General features: G+C 46.0%; 2 protein-coding genes across 2 annotated transcripts; both read right to left on the reverse strand.

Annotated features, from left to right (window-relative positions):
- Nucleotides 1–5,674: 5,674 nt before the first annotated feature.
- On the reverse strand, nucleotides 5,675–9,147 carry LOC135393799 (putative inorganic phosphate cotransporter). Its single transcript, XM_064624074.1, has 11 exons — nucleotides 9,035–9,147; nucleotides 8,905–8,947; nucleotides 8,606–8,790; nucleotides 8,277–8,510; nucleotides 8,034–8,217; nucleotides 7,841–7,974; nucleotides 7,623–7,772; nucleotides 7,437–7,569; nucleotides 7,210–7,365; nucleotides 6,542–6,627; nucleotides 5,675–6,111 (listed from the first exon to the last, which is right to left on the reverse strand). Exons 2-11 carry the CDS (start codon nucleotides 8,909–8,911, stop codon nucleotides 5,842–5,844), a joined length of 1,539 nt encoding a protein of 512 aa, XP_064480144.1. The 5' UTR covers nucleotides 8,912–8,947; nucleotides 9,035–9,147; the 3' UTR covers nucleotides 5,675–5,841.
- Nucleotides 9,148–10,047: 900 nt separating this feature from the next.
- On the reverse strand, nucleotides 10,048–21,434 carry LOC135393798 (sialin-like). Its single transcript, XM_064624073.1, has 10 exons — nucleotides 21,083–21,434; nucleotides 18,961–19,175; nucleotides 17,863–18,096; nucleotides 16,861–17,044; nucleotides 15,802–15,932; nucleotides 13,354–13,503; nucleotides 12,849–12,981; nucleotides 12,402–12,557; nucleotides 11,656–11,741; nucleotides 10,048–11,555 (listed from the first exon to the last, which is right to left on the reverse strand). Exons 1-10 carry the CDS (start codon nucleotides 21,150–21,152, stop codon nucleotides 11,352–11,354), a joined length of 1,563 nt encoding a protein of 520 aa, XP_064480143.1. The 5' UTR covers nucleotides 21,153–21,434; the 3' UTR covers nucleotides 10,048–11,351.
- Nucleotides 21,435–21,933: the final 499 nt, after the last annotated feature.

A 21,933-nucleotide genomic window follows, 5' to 3' on the forward strand; every position in this document is an offset into this window, starting at 1 on the left:
ATCCCCTGGCAGTCTTTTTCTTCTTTGGCTCTCTTTCTTCTCGTCATCACTGTGGGACATTTGGTTCTTATGGGTCTCACCTCACAGGTCTTGTTTCACCTTCTTGGAAGCCCGAAGCCGGTGGACATAGCAAGGGAGACGCCACGTGGGGCTTGTACCACAGATGTTTCCTTTTAACATGGGAAGACTACACGCCACCTCAATGACTGGAGCCCTGTCATGGGGATGAGCTGCGGGAACTGTGTTCAACCAACTAGTGGACTCGACTGTCGAAAGCCGCCGTACGGTTCCGCCGGCGGTTCGCGTCGCCGTGGCAACACCAGAGCTGGCGAAGGGCTGAGGGAATCGAGAGGGAGAATTCATAGTGGGAAGAGAACGGCTGGTATCCCTCACAGGGAAGAGAAGAGGGCGGGCAGGTACGTGATCAGACTGAAAAGGGGGAGTGTTTAGTGGTGTACCAACGTAGTTTTCGAGGAAGATGGGGCAGTGGACTATGTGATGTGTGGAAGCGTGACGGTGTATGCAGCATTGATTCCTGGTAGTGCGCTTCGAGTGATTTTGAATGGATAGTTTGAGTCTTTATTACATATTTATTCATTTCGTTTATTTGGATAATACTGCCGGCCATCAGTTGAGGGCCAAGGCAGAGAGAGCACAAATAGCAACACAGGGACACAGCATCAATTTGGCTCAGACAGAGATAAAGTAACGAAAATAGTACTAAAAAACAAGTGATCGCCTAATTCAACATGCTTAGGTGGTCAGTAACTGCCTTAGAAAAAGCTGCGGAGTCAGGAATGCTCGTCAGGTGTGGTGGTAGCTTGTTCCATTCGCGAGTAGTGCGAGGAAAAAAAGAACAATTGAACAACTGCTTTCTGCAACGAAACTCACTGATGAGGTTAACGTGTTTCTGCCTGGTGGTACGACTCTCGTTGAGTTTAAGATAATCGTCGAATTTAAGACCGCTTTTACCAAGTACAATACTATGAAAAAAACATATGACAGATAACAGCGCAGTACGCAATAATACAAGAAATAAAAGTGCTCCTAAGTTTACTGTTCTACATATATGCATGTTCTATGTATAGCGAAAAAGATTGGTTGCGTTTTGCGACATGTAGAAAGTCCCTGACACTAACAAGGTCAAGATACAAAAAGATAATGGGAATTATGGTGTAGGAATGGTGGTTAGAATCATTGCCATCCGAACAAAAGGTTGAACGGTAGTGTCACGCACGCTTTAGGCCACTTCATATATGAATGCGCGAGAGGAACGCTTCTGTGGCACTGTGAAACAACAACTTCATTGTGAGATGATGAATGGGGAGTTTCATCGCCAGGGGCGATGCTCTACCTCGTTGTTGGCGGTGATGCGGGGATTGAAATAATGAGCCCCTTCACAATAAGGATCCAAGTCCTATGGCATCCAGAAAGGTCGAGAGAGCTTTGAGGGCAGAGTGTTGGTGGTCTGGATGTGGCCAGGGACCAAGCAATTTTGTGAGAGAGAGAGGAGGCGAGAGTCCTTAAGGGATCCGGAGAGTACGGTTTGGGAAGGTGTGGGCAATGGAGAAGAATGTGCTCTATATCTTCTACAGCACCGCAGTGACAGCATTGGGGAGGGTCAACTTGTCTTAAGCGGTAACGCCACTGAGCTGTAAACGCCACGTCGAGTCGCATTCGATGAACTAATGAGGCATCTTGACGAGAGGTATGTCGAGGCATGCGGAGAGGGAGCGCTGGGTCAACTCTGTTCAGCATAGCTGGGTGGAGAATGCCAGCCGTCCATTGGCGGTAAGTCAGGGGAGTCACGAGGCGTCCAAGTACGGAACGACGGTCTCCCCTCAGCAGTGCAACACGCGTCCGTCTCCGAGAGGAGGGAGCTGCTCCTGCAGAGCTGTCGGCCGGCCTGTTCATTCCCTTCGACACCGCAATGGGCTGCGACCCATTGGAGAACCAGCCTGTGCCCTGCTTCGTGGCCCAGAAAATACAAAGTCGACGACTCCTTCCAACGATTAATTACATGCTTCAACTATAACATTTTAAGAACTGGTGAAGATACATCTTTCATTCTATGTTGTCGAGATTCTGTGTAAGATTCAAGCACCTCCATCATTTTCCTTTTGTCGGACTCAGGCAGCCACGACCTCATTGGGACTTGGGACCCCGTCAGGCCTAATAGCCTTTTGTCCCATAGCCCATCAGTGTATTGCTGTAAATAAAATCAATTCAATTCAGTTCATTGCACGCACGACGCCACTTATAACTGCAGGAGTCGTGTGCATTTTGACCAAACCCTGTCCAGCGGACCATGAACCCTGTGCTCATCCCCGCCGTCTCCCGCGATGTCTCATGCGCTACCATGATCGATACGGGGCCCAGGAAATGTAAAAAACGTGACGAAACATGACGCCAAATTTGGGTCAGAGGTGAGTGAACCCCTACAGCAAGCTGCTATTCCCTAACCATCCAAGCACGTCACGTGGGAGGAGCAATGGCCGGTCTCATTTGTATGACACGCCCGCAGCAGCTGACTGACTTTTTTGTTATCTTGCGCGGATCGGCTACATTCTTGTAGAGAGAGAGCCTCATCGGCAAATTGGGAGGAGTGGAGTGGATAAAATGAAAAAGCGCTTTATCGTTCAGTGTGTTCAGCCAGCAGGAACGGCCTCGTCAGCCGCTCATGTCTGGAAAATTTCCTACCGAAACAATGAAATCACTTCCAGGCGATGAGGATTTCAGTCAAAAAGTGGTGGGGGGTACATGGCCTTTCCGGTGTCTTGTAGTGTACGGGTTGCGGTGTACAGATAAGGCTTTTTATATTAATTTGAGATCTGGCTCGTAGTTGGTATACTGCGGTGCCGACTTCCGCGTTTTAGCTTTTATTGGTAGCTACTGCTACTGTTATCATGTGTCTCTCGTTTGGAACATGCGTACCAACTGAGGGGTGATGTTGTTGGGGAAAGGAGTGGTCAACCTGCGTGTATACCAACCGAAAAAATGCAGTACAGGTGCGAGGGAGTAAGGTAAAATTACCTTGGGAATAGTACCAGCAACATCGAGGATCTAAACAGCTAAAAGTATCCTAAAATACGTACCATTGCAGGCTTTCTCGTATACCATTTTAGATCGAGTCTAAGTTTAGGTCGTAAATTTATGGTACGAAATTTAAAATTTAGATCTTGGGTAAGGAGGACAAGCTGCAGTCAGCAAGATGTATTTCGTTCAGCACCTTCATCACGAATGCATTATAAAGGACCTCGCTACACAACTATGCACTCACTGACCTACTATTCTTACCCTATCAGAGATCGCCATCAAGCCACGGAAATTTTATACCAGAGAACAAGACTACCAGCTCTATTGAACCGCCGTATACTAAAACAAGTATCTAAGGTCACCTGAACCGTCTTGGAAATGCGATCGGCACACATCTACTCCGTGTATTCGAAGAGGCACGCTGGCTCAAAAGCCCTCGCATTAAAGGCACAGCCTTAACGACAATGGGCACGCAGGTCTCAAGACATTACCCAGAAACCGACTCGGAACGATTATTGGAAACGATCGTCCTTCACCCGTCGCATGTGAAAAAATAATTATCTTGACCAGGAGATACAACGCACAAATAAAAGAGCGGATTCTGGTGTACACATCTTACGCAGCTAGAGTGCATTTCGTTGCATAGATCGCGTACGTTTTTCCACCGTCTTTACTCGTTTACCTAGTGGGCCTTGTTTACGTGTTGACAGGATATCGAAAGGTGGAAATGGTTTTGTCCAGTTTCAACGATTGGTGCTGAAGTGTCTCATGAGGACTCATGACGAAGCTTTGAGAATACACGTGATTCTTTCCGAAAGCGCCACTCTCTGAGAGAAGAATCTTACGCTTTTCTTCGTAATTCCTGTCGTCCGGTTCTTATCAAAAGTGCTGTTTAGTAACGATCCCGCCTTACGCATGACGTTCCGGCGCTATAACACTGGTGCACACGAGTTACCATCACTGCACACAAAACTCACACTTATGTAATCCACGCCCAATGCAAGACTCCTATAGGACAAAAGCGACGGCAACACGCTCTGCCGCAGTTAATCATCGCCGGTGTGTCCAGCAGCATCAGTTCCATTGGGCGCGCGTGGTCCCGACCTTAAATCATCGGAATTTTGTTATAAATGCCGATGCAGTTTTTTATAAATGCAGATTTTTTTTTTTTCAATACTCACCAGTAGATACAACATTTGCTCCTTCGTGGTACCTCCAAGTTAATGCTAAAGTTGGTGGGCTCGAATCCAACCACAAACTTTTACCCCGGGCTCTACCAGAGACTTTCCAAACCAGACGGAATGCCGGCACAGTTCCTTTTTAAGTGGGCCCAGGTCCCCCTTCGGTCTCCCGTAATGTTGCTTCGTCCACGTCTGTATACGCAGCTCAGTCAGAGTCGCTTAGCGGTATATTAAAACATTCATCGGCGAATCCTTCTTCCAAAGGAATATGGAAACGCTGTGACGCAAAAATTTTATTTGTAGAAACGATGTAGCGTTTTCTGCTGAGACAGTAAACTCACGTCAACAATTTAACGGGGAAGTTTATTCCATACATCTTTGAGTTTTCTGCAGGAAAAACAATCGTAGATTAGGAAACGTAATATCGAAATCTGGAATGTGCAAAGACCAAGAGGTCAAGTCTGTCTCTACTCTTGTAGCTGAGCTATAGCTGTATGGGTGAATTCGCCGCAGTGTAAAGTAGGTCTTTGAAGAATAATGCGAAATAGAGGAATTTCCTCTGCATTTTTTACTGGCATGTGCTCCTCTGCAGTGCGCAGAAAGGGAAGCGTACTGGTGTTCATGTGAAGGTCAAAACATGATATCTTAACTGCAAAACAGAAGACAGATACACGCAGGAATCACCATTAATGATGGGATTGAACACTACGGATGGAAATATATTTGCCATTTCTGAACCACCCTGAAACGCCGCTGTTCACTATCTTGTTACACTGTCTATGCACCACTGCGGCAAAAAATTAATGAAAACAATCAGAACTTCCCCCGGTGGTCATGCCTCTTAGTTGCATTGAGCCCTCAAATTTTTCCAAATATAAGGTTTCTCATTGTTTCCGAGTATGCTTGACGCAAAAGCAACCACTGTTTATTATTATCTCCGATCACCGCGTGAACCTGTACATTCCTTCTGGAGATGTTACCCGAGATATATACTGCGCTCCGCTATGAACCCCACACGCCGTCATTGTCCGGATAGACAGAATGTGGCCGACTGCCGAATGTGCGATGTTTTTCACCATCATAAAATCTGACCGGAAGCCGGAAGCAACGCGCTGTACGCCAAGACACTCTGGTCACGTCGGCGTGGTCTTGCGAGCGGAGCGGGTCGATACTAACAGTAAACCCAGTAACCGTTTTGCCGTATAAAAGCTTCCCGCAGACACGTAGGCCAATCTGCATGCAGTGTGCCTTCTACCCCTCCTGGCCTACCAGACGATGCGTGAACATCACAATGTAAAACAAAGGCGGGCAACTGGATTTTGTTACAAGACACTCCACTTCTGCATCGTCGGGGCCAGTAATGGTGTTGAGGCAATCTGTCTTAACGATGTCGTTTTCTCCCAGGAATTCGGAACTCTATGGACGCAAACAAACTAATAAAAAAGCCAACGCACAAACATTTCTTCCCCCCACAACTTCTGGGAGCAAACCATGTTCAACAATATTAAGAACGTTACTAGCACTTTCGCATCGTGACAATGTGTCGACTAAAAATACCGCACCTATACACCGCATTATGTGCATACAGTGATCTCCTTCCCTCCTTTTATGTATGGAGACTTCTTCATTTGGGCGCCAGTGCATTTACACTGCCATATTGTACCGGCGGCTCTGGATGTTCCAGTGTTGCGTTGAAGTCCTTGGCCGTCGAAACATCTTCCACCTCGGGAACGCGCTGAGCATCGCAATCCTGTGCAGGCTGAGGGGCTGGAGGCCCTTCGACGACTGCCCAGTGCTGTACCTCAGCGGATCCGAAGGCGAGAAAGGCCAACCCGCCGGTTATATAAACGCAAGACGTGATGTAGAAGACAGTCTTCCAATTATTCACGTTGTTCTGAAAGCGCAACAGTGTTCAGTAAAAGGTGGCCGCGCAAAACCATGAAAATTGCTGCTTCTCCTTTGGTACCGCCGACCCTACGTCTGTTATGCAGAATACAATTAATTTCTGCGTGATATACTGATTTACATTGAGTGATGAGTCGAATTTGCGTCGTAGTTTCAGACTTGCTTACGAAAAGTCCCGTCGTTGTAATTTTTGTAGAAACTACTGGCGCATGTTGTTCACACCGTTTATTAATTCCCCCTTTTGAGTATTCTATTGGACCATGGACCCTACGTATCACGAAACTATATGTTGTTGCTATACGAATAACCTCAGTTTACCATTATACGTGCATATCACCGCGCGCACGATCACAATATTCCAAGAAAGTGGACGTTTCATTCTCTCTTTCTCTCTGGTATGACTTTTAGACATGACTTACATTGTGCTCGGTTAAATATCCAACTACCTGCGGAGCTAGAATCCCGGTGGTGTTGCTGATGCAATTGGTGAGCCCAAACAGAGTGCCTTGGAAGAAAAGTATATGGTGAGCCATATAGAGCACAAAAACATTCCTATAAGACTGCGACAAAGAATCGCTGACAAAGACGTAATTTCTCTATGAAGGAACCTTGCATGTAATTATTCAAGGCGAAGGCAATCTAGCCGGCACATCGGAGCTGCGTGTCGGAGCAAATGGTTGGCAACTGAGACTTATACGGCTCCTGGTTATACGGGGAAGGTTTTGAAAGTGTACAAGCGCCAGTGATTACGATATGCTTTGGCAATGTCAGGTCGATCAGTAAAAATATTCTTGGTCTTCTAATGTAGAAAATCGAGTCGTAAAATCAAATAAAAGCATGACCCCTGGATGCAGAACCGGTGATATTTCCTACAGAAATGGGTGCTTTTTCTGGGCAGTAGTGAGCTGACCAGAAGAGTTCAATGCCCATCAGAAGAAAGAATAGTCTGTGTTCCAAATATCGGCGCGTCCCGATTTGAGCCATGTGCTTTTATCTGTTTTTTTTTTCTTCTCGGGAGCAGATTACCTTCTTGTAATTCACCTCAATTAATCTCGGCCAATCGAGTCATTTGGGATTGCATGTTTACCGGCGAATGCAGGGGCCATATCAACGTGGGTGCAGTTGAAGCCAGAGTTTCCGAAGGCAATCAGCAAAATCGCCATCCACAGGAATGCCACAGTGAAGAGCCGTTCGCAAGGCTTCACGGTTACGGCCAATAAGCAGAGTGCTGGGCCAAAGGAGGCTGCAGATAGCCATGAGATTACATTCGTTTGTTGACTCACACGTATAGGTACACAAAGCAAAGTCACTCACACACGCAGTCGCAAAGCTTCCTGACGGACGTAAGCCCTAAGAGACGGCGCCTCCTCAGAATATCAGCCAGCCATGCAACGAAGAGTGACACAAACGACAGCATCAGGTAGGGTACGCCACTTAGAAGACCATTCTGCAGAAAATCCGTGGTATCAATATAAGCTCGCATTCCGAAAACGACAGCACCTCCGTGAGTCCAAAGCCAAGTATGTTCTTGAGATAATTTGGTAGCTCCGTCATAAGCGTGTATGCACCGTAAGTATGCGCCCACTGGGTTGCTGCCAGTGACCAGACGGCAGGAGATGTCAGAATGGCTTTCCATGGGATTATTGTTTTCTGCATATACAGTCAGTACAAGCCTCCTCTGCAACTTCTTCGTACACTCGAGAAAATAGTCAACCTACTGCGCTGTTGTGCTGGACGATTTCCTTGCCGTCGGTTATAAGGAATAGTTCACTCGCTGAGATAGTGGGATGGTCATGCGGATGATTCGATATAAGCGAAAACCACATGGTGCTCCAAATACAGCCAGTTAATCCTGCAACGAGCAAACAGCACACGGTAAGCTGCTGGAAGGGGTCAGCCGAATATATTTACCGAAGACATAGAACGTTGATGGCCACCCGCCTAGGAATTTAGAATCGCTCATTACTCCAGTAGCTGTCATCGCCAGTAGTGTCCCCACGAAAGACCCAGTGAACACTATATTGGATATGATGGTGCGCTCTGCGTTTGGGACCCATTGGGCCAGCATGGCTTGCATGGCGGGGTAGCAGCAGCCCTGAAAATATGAAGCTACTTCAGACAAGTACTGCTTTCTCGTATAGGAAAAGAACGCACCACAGCAAGGCCCATCAGGAACCTTAGTGCCATCAGCACACCGAAGTGAAGCCGAGCTGCAGTCGGTGTGAGTATTGTCAGTACCGATGACACGAAAATACCACCGCCCATGAGGTACTTCCCTCCGAACCTGTCAGCCAGGCGTCCACCAGGAAACTGTAGCAGGATGTACCCATAGAAGAAGGAAGCCAGGACAAGGCTTTGAGTGTTCTCGTCCCAGTCGAACTCTCCGTCCTATAATAACAAAATGTACGTAGGTCCTTGTACAGTGTATCCTTGGTGCCCCGATGTGGAAGATCACAATGGTAAACTTTCAATAGCAACCTTACCAGTTCCACAGTGGAAAGGTTGCTGTGCTGTATATCGTCGCAGCCGGTATTAAGGGTTGCGTTCCTGCTGTGGACCATTCGAACCATTGCAACAATGGCCACGCTCATGTTCAGCCGCTGGACGTAGAGGTGCAAGAGACCTAAAAATCCAGTCAGTGCGAAAACGTAGCGAACCGCTATGCGACCTGGAGAGGAGAATAGCAATCTGTATACCCAGAATAACGAGTAGCCATTAAATAAAGATAATAAATATGACTAAAAATACCCAGTAAATAAAGAGTAATAGAGATCATGCGTACCGGACATATGTAGCGTTGCGCTTTACTATTGGTGATAGATATCCTAGACGGCAGAGAGAATAATTCTGCTGTCACACAGATTCTTAGGCATTTTTTATCAAAACCGGAGGATATATACGTAGATTACTACCTGAATATTACGTAGAAAGTATGCTAGTTCCCTTCTGCTCCATGACCTAGCATGCGCTGGGGGAAGAGATCGGCTGCAGCTCTCCTGTAGGAGAATGTACGATGTTCGGAACGCAACTCTTCTTCTTCTTCTTCTTCTACCAATGCGCGCAATTCAGCGCGGAACAAGCCTGTCTCGTGCATGCAATTCCAAAGACTTCGTCCTTTTTCAAGTTTCTTTTAGGCAAGCTGGCGACATAGATGTAAAGAGACTGTAGCAACTGCGCCGTCGATGTGAAGACATTTAGCGGTTTCATCTTTGCGCTATGAAACACAGCACGATTACAAAGCTCGACACATCTGACTCAGTACATTACCAGCCTATATTACTGACGCTGTACGGAACTCTTTACACGATTTTATTTTGATTGCCTTATCCACATATGAGGGCTCACGCTTTTTTTTTTTTTTTTTACATCAGCATCATCTCTCTCCCTGGAGCTTCTTGAGAAGTTTTCGGGAAAATTTGTAAAATATTAACAGCCCGCCCCTTCAAAAAGTGCTGCTTGGAACGCTGAAGTAGCACCCTTTGTCGTAAACATCACTTTTCAAGACTTTACAGTTTGGGAAACGTGAACGAAAAGGAAGAAGAACCTGCTTCAGTAGCGGACATAGTCTTTGTGTGGAGTGAGTAAAGTTTGCATAGAGCAACTTCTTTTAATAATGTGTTGCGCATCAGTTTATTAATAAATTATTTATTTATTTAACTAGGAGCAGTTGCTTCGAGTGTCATAAATAGTATTGCCGAGAATGTAGGACAGCAACCAGGAACCATTTCTCATTTTTTTGCGCAGCACCCGGTATATCCAGCTTCATGAACATTGCTTATTAATGACTGTGGTGGCATCCTTCTTTTTACGTCCAGATAATTCAAAACTCGCTACAACGTTTTATTTAATGGAAGTATGCGTTCATGACACTCGATAACATGATCAAGAGTAGACATATTGTACTAAAGGTGGTCTTTCAAATCAAATCAAATCAAATCCTTTATTGCAGGTACAAGGTACAAGGTACAATGACAGCAACGGGGGCCCCGTAGCAGAGCTAGAGGAGGGGCCACCCAGGGTTAAATAAGATGTGTAGAACTGCTAGGAAAAATGCACACGAAACAAATAGGAAAACAACAAGTACAGGCAACTCAAGTGATATATTCAGCAATTAACAAACACAGAAGATAAGGAACGGAAAACAAGAACAAAAAGAAGAAGAATGAATGAGAATGAGGGATTAAAGAGGTAGCTGTTGATGTGAACTAGCGCTCAGTGACTAAGTCACTTTGTTTGGATAATTGTAATTATGCATAAATGTGCGGATAACAAATGTACAATGTATTATGATGCCGCGTTAAGGAACTGTTTATGAGAATAAACAATTTCTCAACATGGGCTGCGCAAATGTCTGTTTCGACGATAGGATGAAATCATGAGCAGCAGTAAAAAGCGTACCACGAATACGCAATGTACATTTCGGACGCCGTACACCCAGGTTCGAAACTGACATTCAAACCTCAAGGCGAGCACGAGATGGCACAGCGGGAACGTAGTCATTTGAAACGCAAATGACAAGGTGAACAACAATTTCGCACAAATGTTCTTTCGCGCTGGCATCGCGTTACGCCTGGTAGGGTACAAAAATGAAAGTTCACTTGCAAATGTGAAACGCCTCAAAGTGCTGGGTCTTCTTTGTTTCCACACGAATGGTTGATCGGACATGAAATGACAGTACCACAGCATGACGGGTTGAAACTATATACCCTTTTGCGTGGTGCGTGGGTACGCCTTGATTATTTGAAAAGCGCGTTCCACGCAAAATTAAGTCGATAAAGCAATAAAATTATTCGCCAGAAGATATATCGCAGATGTGTAACCCTCTGAGACACGTACAAATTCCTAAAAGAATTTTTTTCTTGATTTTCTCTCCACGACTAAAACCGCACGGTTTCCGCAGCATGACCTTTGACGAACAACCGTTGAGTGACTCAGTGACCCAGACCTCCGTACACCAGTGGCCCGATCTTCAACTTGTCCTCATCCCACAACGCTCGTTAAATGGTGGAGCTGGTGGTGGTGGTGGTGGTGGTGATGAAAGGGCTCGCCGTTGTCGACCTCACAGAGGTGGGCAACGTCACGACTGACGCCCTGGGGAATGTGTTCACTCCGTGATACGCCAGGAGCTCCTGCGCTTGCCTACCACAGCGACTTTGGAGCGCGCGAAATTTAAATACAACGATAACGTGAAAGTTCAAGATCGGGGCCCCAGAGAACCATCAATGACCCCTACAGATAAGACACAGTTCCTTCGGTAACAATCTTCTCTTTCTTCTCTTGGTCAGTTACGCTGACACCATATAATTTTTCCAAGCCAGCTCTTGTGCCCCAAGGCTGAAGCTCTGCGGTGCCGAAAACGAGGAATGCTAAGGCGCAAAGAAGACCCACAGCTGCGACGATGTAGTAGAAGTGGCTCCACGTCCGGATAGAACTCTGAAATTTAGCAATCCCATGCATATACAGAATATTACAAAAATATAAAAAAAATAGAGAGAGAGAGAGTATGTGCATAGATTAGGTTCAAGAACCTTACCTCATCGTGTGTGAGTGCCCCAGCAACGTATGGCATCAAGAATCCCCGAACACTGCCAATGGTATTTGTGAAACCAAGAAGCGTTCCTGCAGACGAATGCACGTACACTCATGGGTGCGTGATCGTTCGAATTTGATTGTGAACGAAGAAAGTACTTAATCTTGAGGAACACTCAGACAAAATTAGAAGGACACAATCGCAGCTCATGACCAGCTGCCACAAACTTTAATCTTATTTTGCTTCTCCTGATCGAACAGTTCTATGATTCGCGTTCAGTGGTGTTCGAAATCCTCTGATGTGCGGGATGTTTTCTAATGGTTCAACAATGTGCGACACTCGCCTTTACCAGATAAGACGCTGGACTTCTCAGTTTATCAGTCTCTCTTGAGTCGAAATTAGTTACAGAAACTCATATTGAGTACTGAGCTCGCTAAGCGCTCCAGTACACACGAGTTAGTTTCCTTCTAAATCACTGGACAAAAAATCACGTGGGCAGCTGTGCATGCGAACTAAGAGGCGGCTCAATTATTGTAGTGAATTATTACGAGCAACTAGATTCTGTGCTTAAGCACTTTTTATAACTATAGTAGCTGTATCCTGCGGTTTTACACGCGTATCTTGTAAATCAGAAAAGTGACCTTGCGAGTGTAAAAATGTTTTATATATTTTATCGCGTTACATGGCTTACATTTCCGCCATGTAATCATTTTACAATCATACTAGATTAGCAACAAAATAAACCGTACCAGCAAAGTCCGGTGACATGTCGATGTGTGTTACCATGAAACCTACTTCACGGACTCCAAGCGCAGCTCCGGCAAGGCTTAACAACGTCACTGCCCAGATACGACTGCAGCCGGCGAAGGACATGCCGAAGAGCAACGCCGCAGGCACGACAGCAGCTGTGCAGAAAGGGCGAAGACACGGTTTTTCAGCTGGCCTGGCCCATTTGAGACAGAATATCCTGGTTGACATTCCGCTTGTCGCCGACAAGAACCACAGGCAAACACAGTGCTGTCGCCATCTGCTAACTTACACGTTTTACGGGCGTCGTTGTCACAGAAGTCGACGCTATTGCGCTCCAAATATATTGAAGCAATCATACTTTATTAGAAGCATCGTTGACTGAGGTGTATGGGTCCACCATGATCTGACAGGATGTGCGCTGACTATTTGGAGTTTTATAAACTCACCAGCTGTATTGAAGAGCTTCCTAATGGCAGTCACTCCCAAAATTCCACGTTTTCGAAGAAGGTCGGCGTAGACACTAGCGACGCAACTTGCGATGGTTGTCAGTAGGTATGGCAACGATGAGATAAGACCGTTCTAGAAAGAAAGAAAGTGAAACGATTTCTTAGACGCAGCTCATCGGTGGTTATGACACGTGGCTTGAGTTGTCAACTCTTCCGCTACATGTCGTTTTGTAGAGGTGCCCTATCTTGTGACATATACTTGAGCCGTCGTCACCGTGATAGCTGTGAAATACCACGAGAAGCTTCAGAAGTGCCAGAGGCATGAGACTAACAACCAACTTCAACATGGAGCAACATTTGGACAAGCTCTTGAAAAAGTCCGAGATCAAGTTGCCGTCTTTTGACATTCAGCCACGTCTCATTTCAGTGCTACCCGTTGAGCCTAACGCCCTTTTCGTTCTCTCTTTTTTTTTGTGTGTGTGTGTGTGAAAAGTTATGAACTCACACTCTTGATGTTGTACTGAAGGACACTTGCAAGGTATTTCGGAATAACGGTGAGGAACGTATAATAAATGCAGTTAGATCCAAAATGGGCAAGAGACAGAGCCCAAATGCCCTTCGACATGAGGATAGGCTTCCATGGTACTTTTACATTCTGAAACGAGAAAACATTGCGTTAAAGTGCAGCTCCGCTGCTGTTCCGAAAGTATGAAGACGTTGTGATATTCAGAACCGTGGTCCCAACTTCATTCATAAACGCACATTGCTTTCCAAATTTCCATACTCCTTCGTGAGAAATTTGAGAAAAACTACCGGGCGGCGGTTCCACTTGTGACGTCATACTTGGAACTGCGCAGATTGGATAGCCACACCTAGCCAGCTCTGCCTGGCAACCAGTTTGTGTTTACACTCCGTCATGGCCGCTGTATCGTGCTGAAATAGCTGTCACGAGCTATCGGGGACCACCGCACCGTTTTATCATGTTTCTTATAAGAAATACTTCGTCTTCGAGCACGTACTCGTTCTCGTTCTCAATAGCTTTGGTGGTGCTTTCTGCACGCGCAGCAAGTCCGCGCATAGTGCGCTGGCAAAGCTATTGAGAATGCGTACGAGTATGTCACACGTTAGGTGTTAGGTCTTGTTGGTAGCATGAAGCACAGTGCGGACACAGAATGTCCGCTCACGACGGCCGTCGTTGCACAACGAGGCCATCCTGTAAGGCTTGTTAAAGAAGACCGGCAAAACTATCTTTGAGGCTATTAACGACAGCAATTATCACGGAACACACCCAAAACATTCACCTTCGCCCATAGATCTCCGCCATCGCATCGACGATTTGGCGTTAGCCAAGCCACGAGCGCGGCTAAGCCAGGACGAAGCCGGGATTGGTCAGGGTTTGCCGACCACAGGACCGCCGTGCCAGGGAAATTTAAAAAAATGTTTTCTTAAAAACTACAAACAAACGGGTGAAAATTTTTCACATGTATGCTCCCTGTGTGGAAACGAACGCACAGCCCAAGCATGGCTCCATTCTGTCGCAGTCGAAAATCGGCGGAGCTGAGCTTTAAGAGAATGCACGAAAAAACACCAAAATTTGACAGTAGCACTAACATAACGCATGCAGCGCTTTCTCGGCGAATAAACGGCGAGCGCCTAGTGATGTTCGGTTCCACTCGGTAAACAATATACAAAATCACCGGTTTCACCGACGACGTCTGGCGTGAGCACACCCTTGCGGCGAACGAGGGAACTTTCAGGTACACTTTCCTCTTGACCGTTCGTGTGCATGCTGGAAGTGGTCGCTAGCTTCCCTAACGCCACCTAGGTAGAGAAGGACTATACCGGATACCTCCTCTCACTCTTTGGACACGTGGAGGTGGTGGAGGTGGTGGTGGTGGTGGTGCTAGTGAAAGAGCTCGCCGTAGTCGGCCTCACAGAGGCCGGGAATGTGAGTAAGTTGTGAGGCTCGTTACAAAGAACGCCGCTAGGGGCTCTTGACTACAAGCATCGCGTCGGCAGTGGCGTATCTAGGGTGTGGCAGGTGTGGACAGGTGCCATGGGCGCCAGGTGAACCGGGGCGCTATTTTGTGGTCGGATGTGAATGTGCCAGGTCGGGTACTCAACCTGGCGCTTTCATAAATGATCTAAAGCACCCGTCATTAGAGAGGTTATAGTGTGAAACCTAGTGCGGACAAAACACGAAAACGCATCCCCAAGGGCATCATGTTAACCATGGTGCCATGGGCGCAGGTAGCTCTAGATACGCCACTGCGCGTCGGGCAGCGAAGCTCAGCCGAAAGATCGTTGCTGCGTGTGGGCTGGGTGATTTTCCGCAGGGCTGACGTCACGAACGCGGAACGCGCCGTTTTTTCCGTCGAGGAAATGCCGCATGCGGTTACCGCGCGTTGCTCGCTTGATGTTGCGCACCAAAACCGCAGAAATTATTTCGTGGTTATATAGCGACCAAATCGCCTTATGGCGTACATGCATGGAGAAGATCAGGAAAAGAAAACAATTAAGTGTCTCGTTTCATGTACAGCTCCGGTCAACCTTAATAATAACACTGGAAAAAATGTGGTCTCCTTCCCGAGCGCGATTACAGCTACCCTTGCGGCCATGAGGAAATCTTAGTTGAACAAAATTATTGTGTTAGTTTAACGCAATGATTTTGTTCACTTAACATTCCCCCAGTAACCCAAGGGTGGCTGTTATCGCGCTGAGAAATCAAACCGAAGTTTTTCCAGTGTTATTATTAAGGTTGGCCGGAGCTGTACAAGCTGCGATAAAACATTTTGAAACACAATTCATACAACTCGCGGTTTTCTATATACTCGGCATACTTCGTATATTTCGTCTTCCCAGACTTTCTAATCACTTCCTGAATGCTGCGCTACATACTTGGGAATGCCGTCGGAAAGCTCACATAACAGAATTAATCGATTAGAAGGCAAACCTTATGCGCTTTCTCATCGCCCTGGTTTGTAATTATGTAGTCGTACTCCTCTTGCGTGATGCGTGGGTGTTCCTCGGGGCTGTCGTAGACGAGAAACACCCAAAAGAAGAACCAGACGCACCCGAAGAATCCTACAAAGAAAAAAGGGCGAAACAACGCTTTCATTACGCCGATGTACTTAATAATTAGTGAAGTCCGATCTGCGGTACTTCTATTGACATTTCAGGAGCTTAGATGCCGTCAATGGACAAGGCTTGCTCAAACTCATGTCAAAGCAGCAGCGTCTATTACATTGCAAACATCCTACATGTTTTCCATGCAATTCTTTACGTTTTGCATATTTAGAAATCAACGCGGATGCATCGACAGAATGTCCGTGAAGTCACCGTTCCGGATCTTACTACTCACGGTTTGTGTTGGTACAGCGCGATCGCCCTGCTAAGTCTAATCTTCGCCAAAATGTGCATTTCTCCCGCTAAAACGACTTCGATGAACATGGAAAACACGCGAAGTATGACACGTTGCTCAGTGATGTCCTACATTGAAACGCGCACATTTTCAGACCTCGCAGTCAGAGATTTGGGATATTGAACACTAGGATATCGTGGCATGGCCCTTCAAACGTTGGTCTAAGACTGGAGACGCTCACCAGGGTTCCTGGAGACGTCATCTTCCCTGGTAGAATAAGAAACCCAAGGAGTTTTGCGGCTGCTTTCGAGAATTCGTGGAAGCCCGTTGTGTTCATTGGCGGGATATAAATTTTGCGCTCTAAGGGTTTCAGCGAGGTTGATTTATAGCACGAAATAGTACGTAGTAGTGCAGACGACTCTATAACGAACAACACAGCAAATAAACTGTGACTGTGACATGGGGTGATTCACTTTAAAACGAGATCAATCAAAAACTATAGCGAATTGCATTTTTCCAGTTCATCTTGCACTCCTTGCAAATTCGAACACGTCGCTTTGCATGCTCCTGTCGAAGAGTGTACTCGCCAACACTAGCGGTCACTTCATGGTCGCGCCGTCCTATAAGTGATTGTGGTTGGAGCGTACGAACCGAAGACGTAGAATACAGATGGCCACCCTCCCAAGAAGTCTGAGTCTGATAGCAGTCCAGAGCAGGTGAGGGCAACCATAGCACCAAAGTGAGCTCCAGCATGCACCAAAGCAGTTGCCGTGGACCGTTCGAACTTGGGCATCCAATGGGCCAGCATTGAATGCATGGCCGGATAAGTTACGCCCTGCGAAGAGACACATGCTGGAATAGTGCCGGTACATCCTAAGAAGCAAAGTAGCCCCACACTGCGCCCAGTAATTAGTACCTCTTTCTTAGTCCCCTATTCGTTCATTGCCTGTTTTTCATACTTTCCACAAGTTCCAGACGCGGAACTTCGTCAATCATCCAAGCGGCTACCATTACTCAGGGAGCATCCCAACGAAGGCTACTGAGGGATGTTCTGAGGGTGCTTCAGCGGGACTCCCGGAATCCTAAAGCAAGAATGACCGCACACCCTTCCTTCTCCTGTATACCACAATCATCTTTCTCGTCCATCTATCACGCTTTCCTTTTCCCCTCGATCTTGGCGCACCGAGGCACCAGTTGAGAGCCGCTCCTTCCCCAAACATCCTGCTCGCACACTCACGCACGCGTATTTCATTCTCTTACATTCCTATTAACCGGACGTCGCGAGTTTTTTAAACGAGTACAAGTGCGGGGGATCGAGAGAAGCCGGACGCGACCTATCGAAAGCACGAGTATCGACTTGCTGTTGTTTTATTTGCGCGTATTCCATAGGTATTTGCCGATCACTCTCTCTCTTCGTTTCATAACTCATGTGCCCATACACGGAATGTCGAGCGATGCTCTTAAATACAGGGCGTATCAGCAAATGAAAATAATGAAAAAAATTGTGTTGCGGGACGTGTGAATATCACAGAACACGCGTTGCCGGCCACGTATCGTTTGTTGAATGCATATAACTTATATTTATTTATTTGTTCGTCCGGAATCCCCGTTCGCCCTTATAGCTACCGAGTACGGAGTACGGGGTTACCTTACCTCACCCAGGCCTTGTATGGCTCGTATAGCGATGAGTCCAACATAGTGCGCCCTCGCAGCGACAGGAATGATTAGAGACAGTACGGCTGTGATGAAGATGCCCAAGCCAAACATCCATTTTGCTCCCAGCACTTCGGCTACGCGTCCTCCAAGAAGCTGAGTGACTACATAGCCGTAGAAAAAGGCTCCAAGGATGACGCCTTGAGTCGTCTCGTCCCCGTCGAACTCTCCTCCCTTGAGAGGAACGCAAAAGTAATCGTACAATTTTACCTGAGTTCAATAAGGCCTAGAAAATAATCAGCTTTTCACGATGATCTGTGTTTGTTTCCTTTGGGTCTTCCCGAGATCGTCGCACCATATCACCACACGGGCTCGTGTGCACATGCACATAAGATTGATAGTCAGTAGTCTCAGCACAAAATAATCAAGCAAAAAATAATAATAAGGGCCGAGTAGAACAATAGAACACCCTATTACGCTTCCTGCAGGAAGTGTTGTTGTCTATCGGTCATTGCCTTTTGACGTTGACTATGGGTGGTCGTGAACAAGAATTTGAGGTCGCTGTTTTTCTACTGATTATGTCCACAAAGTAGCAGAGTTGGTTGCACTCAGTTCAATACAGTTTCCTTACGTGAGTGAGGTGAACGAACTCGTTGGAATTCTGTGAGGTCGGGCGGCGGGCCTGTCTGCAGCAATGGCTGACGCAAGCCTTTTCGACAAACATTGGATACATTTCAAGAATGGTAAGTAAGTAAGGAATGGGAAGTAAGTAATGGTAAGTAATCTTGGAAGCGGCAAAGTGTGAAAGGAAAAGGGAATGAGATTTAAATTGATAGGCGTAAATAAGCGAAATATTTCGCAGCGATCTACCAAAACATTACGATTATTGAAGATCATGAATAAGACACAAAGCTCGAAATATTCTTTAGGAATCACTCGAAGCTCAGAAAGGCAGACAAAGGTGGAGGAGTAGAAACCATACCGCGTTCTCCTGCATCTTCTGTCTGTGTGTTGAGACTTCGTTTCGTTTTTGTTTACACCGGATGGCTGCATTGCTTTCAATACCAAAACGCGCTTTGTAAATGCAGGGCATCTTACCCTTTGAGGCGAATACGAGGCTTCAGAGGCGTTGAATGTCCCAGCGGAGCTGTTGTGCAATTCGTACAGGCATTCAGAGTGGCCCGGCCCACCATTTTTTGCAACAGCCCTCACCATAGCAACCAAGGCAACGCTCAGGTTTACCCTCAGCGTATAGACATTTAGGAGGCCGAGAAAGCCCATTAGGACGAAGATGTGTCTCGTCGGTATCCAATCTGTGCATTAAATGGAAATCAGGACCACGCTGTCAAATATGCAGTCTTACATCGTGACATTCTCACGGAAGTGATGAAAAATATGGTGTGGAAAGATACAGTATGCAACAAAAAAGAAAGAAAGAAAGAAAGAAAAGGAGAAAGGAAGACATGCAAAATTGTAGAGGGTATTCTCTTCGTTGGTCAAGTCCCCGGGTTTTTGCGACTTGTTCCATCCTCCAGGTTATGGCACTAGAATTTACTTTGGCGTCTCTAAATTGGGTTTAATTAGTACTATATTATTTACATATTAGACTCGAGTTGCTTGGACACAGCTTTTTTTCAACCTTCCTGGTATTGAGTACAATGTGGCTATTTATTTTGCCAGTAAAGTCACTCGAGTGACAAGTAAATAATTGAACATTGATTAATAACATTAATTTAACCCTACGCCAAAACCGTAATGCTAAAATATTACAGGAATTTTCTTAAGTGTCAGTCGCATAAACAATCGTAAATTTTACGTCAAAACCAAATGGCAATGTATTCAATGTAGATTCAATGTATATTATACAATATACAATATAAATTCTAAATTCTTCAATATTATTTATTTTCCAATCCAATCCACAATATAAATTCGAGGCAATATATCAGAAATGGAGGCAGGTAAGTGCACAGGCAATAAGGCAGGGTTAGAACGAGTCTCAACAACAACAACAACAATAGATGATGACGATGAGATGAGGTGTTTCACCGCGGTGGTGCGGTGCCCTTACCCCATTGCACGTGGAACATTATATATGAAGATGAAGAAGGAAGGATGAAAATACGGGACCGAATTAAAGCGAGACTCAGTTTTTGCCTTTGATGAAGAAAATGGAGGGTTTCGGTCAGTGAGTGGGCTATAGGTTAAGGAAGATGAACTCTACGTTGTGCGACTCGTCTCACAAGTCAACATCGTAAAAGGGAGGAAAAATATTTCAAACCCTTTGCACACGCATCCTAGCGTCGAGTCAGCAGCGAGTCGACTCAGCGAGTAGAAGCATGAACACATTTATTGTCATGCGGATTCCTGCGCTACGTTTCTTTTCTTGTTTTTTTTTTCTTCCAAAGAAAAAAAAATATTAGGCGAAATGCAGGAGAAGCAAACGGTAGGAGCCTGTAAGTACTTGGATGAACCAAATACAACGCACGGATACGAATATTACACGCACCAGAAAACAACAAGAAATAGAAAAGTGGGAGGAAGAGCACTCGGATGGTATCTCATTGCATATGGTGCAAAAATTTTGATTGTATTCCTTTACCGAGTCAAAGTATGACAAAAACTGATGAAATAAAATGAATAGATAAAAGAGGAAAGACAAGACAGATCACATGCCCATTCCGAATACGCAGATATGCTAATACTGGCGCTCGCCAAATTTGTGGGCCATAATTATAGTAACAAAAATATAGTATGAACAAAAAATGCCGGGAAGTATCAGGGATGCGACAGGAATCACATCCCCGACAAAGAAGCTTAAACATGTACAGGCGTTTAACGATACACGCACGGTCAGAAATAGAAAGAATCCACAAAAACAGGGAAATAAAAGGAACAGGGGAATGTTAACATCAACAACAATAAATGAATGAAGGAAAATTGATGATCTTTCCCCGGTCTGGTCGCTGAACGCTAGGGAATATTAATGTAAGGTTGAGTGCGTGCGGGAATTCCTCTTCGTGAGCGCACTCACTTTTGAATATAAGTGTGTGATGAAATACAGAGATGTGCTGCACAGGCATCTGCGTTGGGTTTAAAATTGCGAGGCTACAAAAAAAAAAAAAAAGAAGCACACACAAATACAGAGATGACGATGAGGTGCAAAGCAACACTGTCTCGGAAAGGCACGCAGCGCTCTTGTAGAGACAAGAAACCTTACCGCACCACCCTTCTCCTTTTCTCCTCTTTTTCACTTCGAGGCTAGCCACCATCTGTCTGGTCGAAGTCATGTTTGATCACAGAACCTTTCCCGCGTGGTCTATGTACAAAACGGTAATTATTTCGACTGAGACTTCGAAGCGCGCATTAATAACCACCTCCCGCCTCTAGTTTACGTAACATCCTCACAGCAAATAGGCATCCAGATAAGTGGAGACGTCACGAGTATCTTAAGCACCTCATTGTTAAATGTTGCAGAAGAATCCCGAGCCAAAGAACAGCCGCGATATTGCGCTCCGAATCTCCGTCTGAGTCGTCGTTGGTCCGCCTGGATAACGGACCTCTCGACATAAGTCCTTGGGCGCTTGCATGCGCGTCAGTAAGCGTCTTCAATCCATGCACACGGATAGTTTCTGAAGTTATATCTACTGCTATTGACATCAGGTGATTTTCTCGTGATTCTTGTTGTTGGCGCACAGACATGCCGTATTCGTGCCCTAGTCCTATGGCAACTATATCGTGGGGCTGGCTCAGGCTGTCCCTCCCCAATGTATATTTTCCCCGATTCCCTTTTGAGAGGCCATGGTAGAGGTGCTCGCTGGGGCAGTTGCATCCGCTGATCCACGCGGCTATAAGCGTGACATTGTGATTTGCGTATTAAAAAGAAAAAGAAAGGAAAACGTTCTGAACTCCGTGCGGATCAAATGCGGAGAAAACCACACGACTCTGCGGTGCTCTCAGTATCAGCATCTTATAAGCCTTAGAGTCTCCGCCGACGTCCCCTATGGGGATTCCTAATTGAGAACATGCAAGTATCAAAATATGCCCCCCCCCCTCCGTATTTAACTTGCG

Source organism: Ornithodoros turicata, chromosome 5, assembly GCF_037126465.1.
Source record: "Ornithodoros turicata isolate Travis chromosome 5, ASM3712646v1, whole genome shotgun sequence".
Taxonomy (NCBI): Eukaryota; Metazoa; Arthropoda; class Arachnida; order Ixodida; family Argasidae; genus Ornithodoros; species Ornithodoros turicata.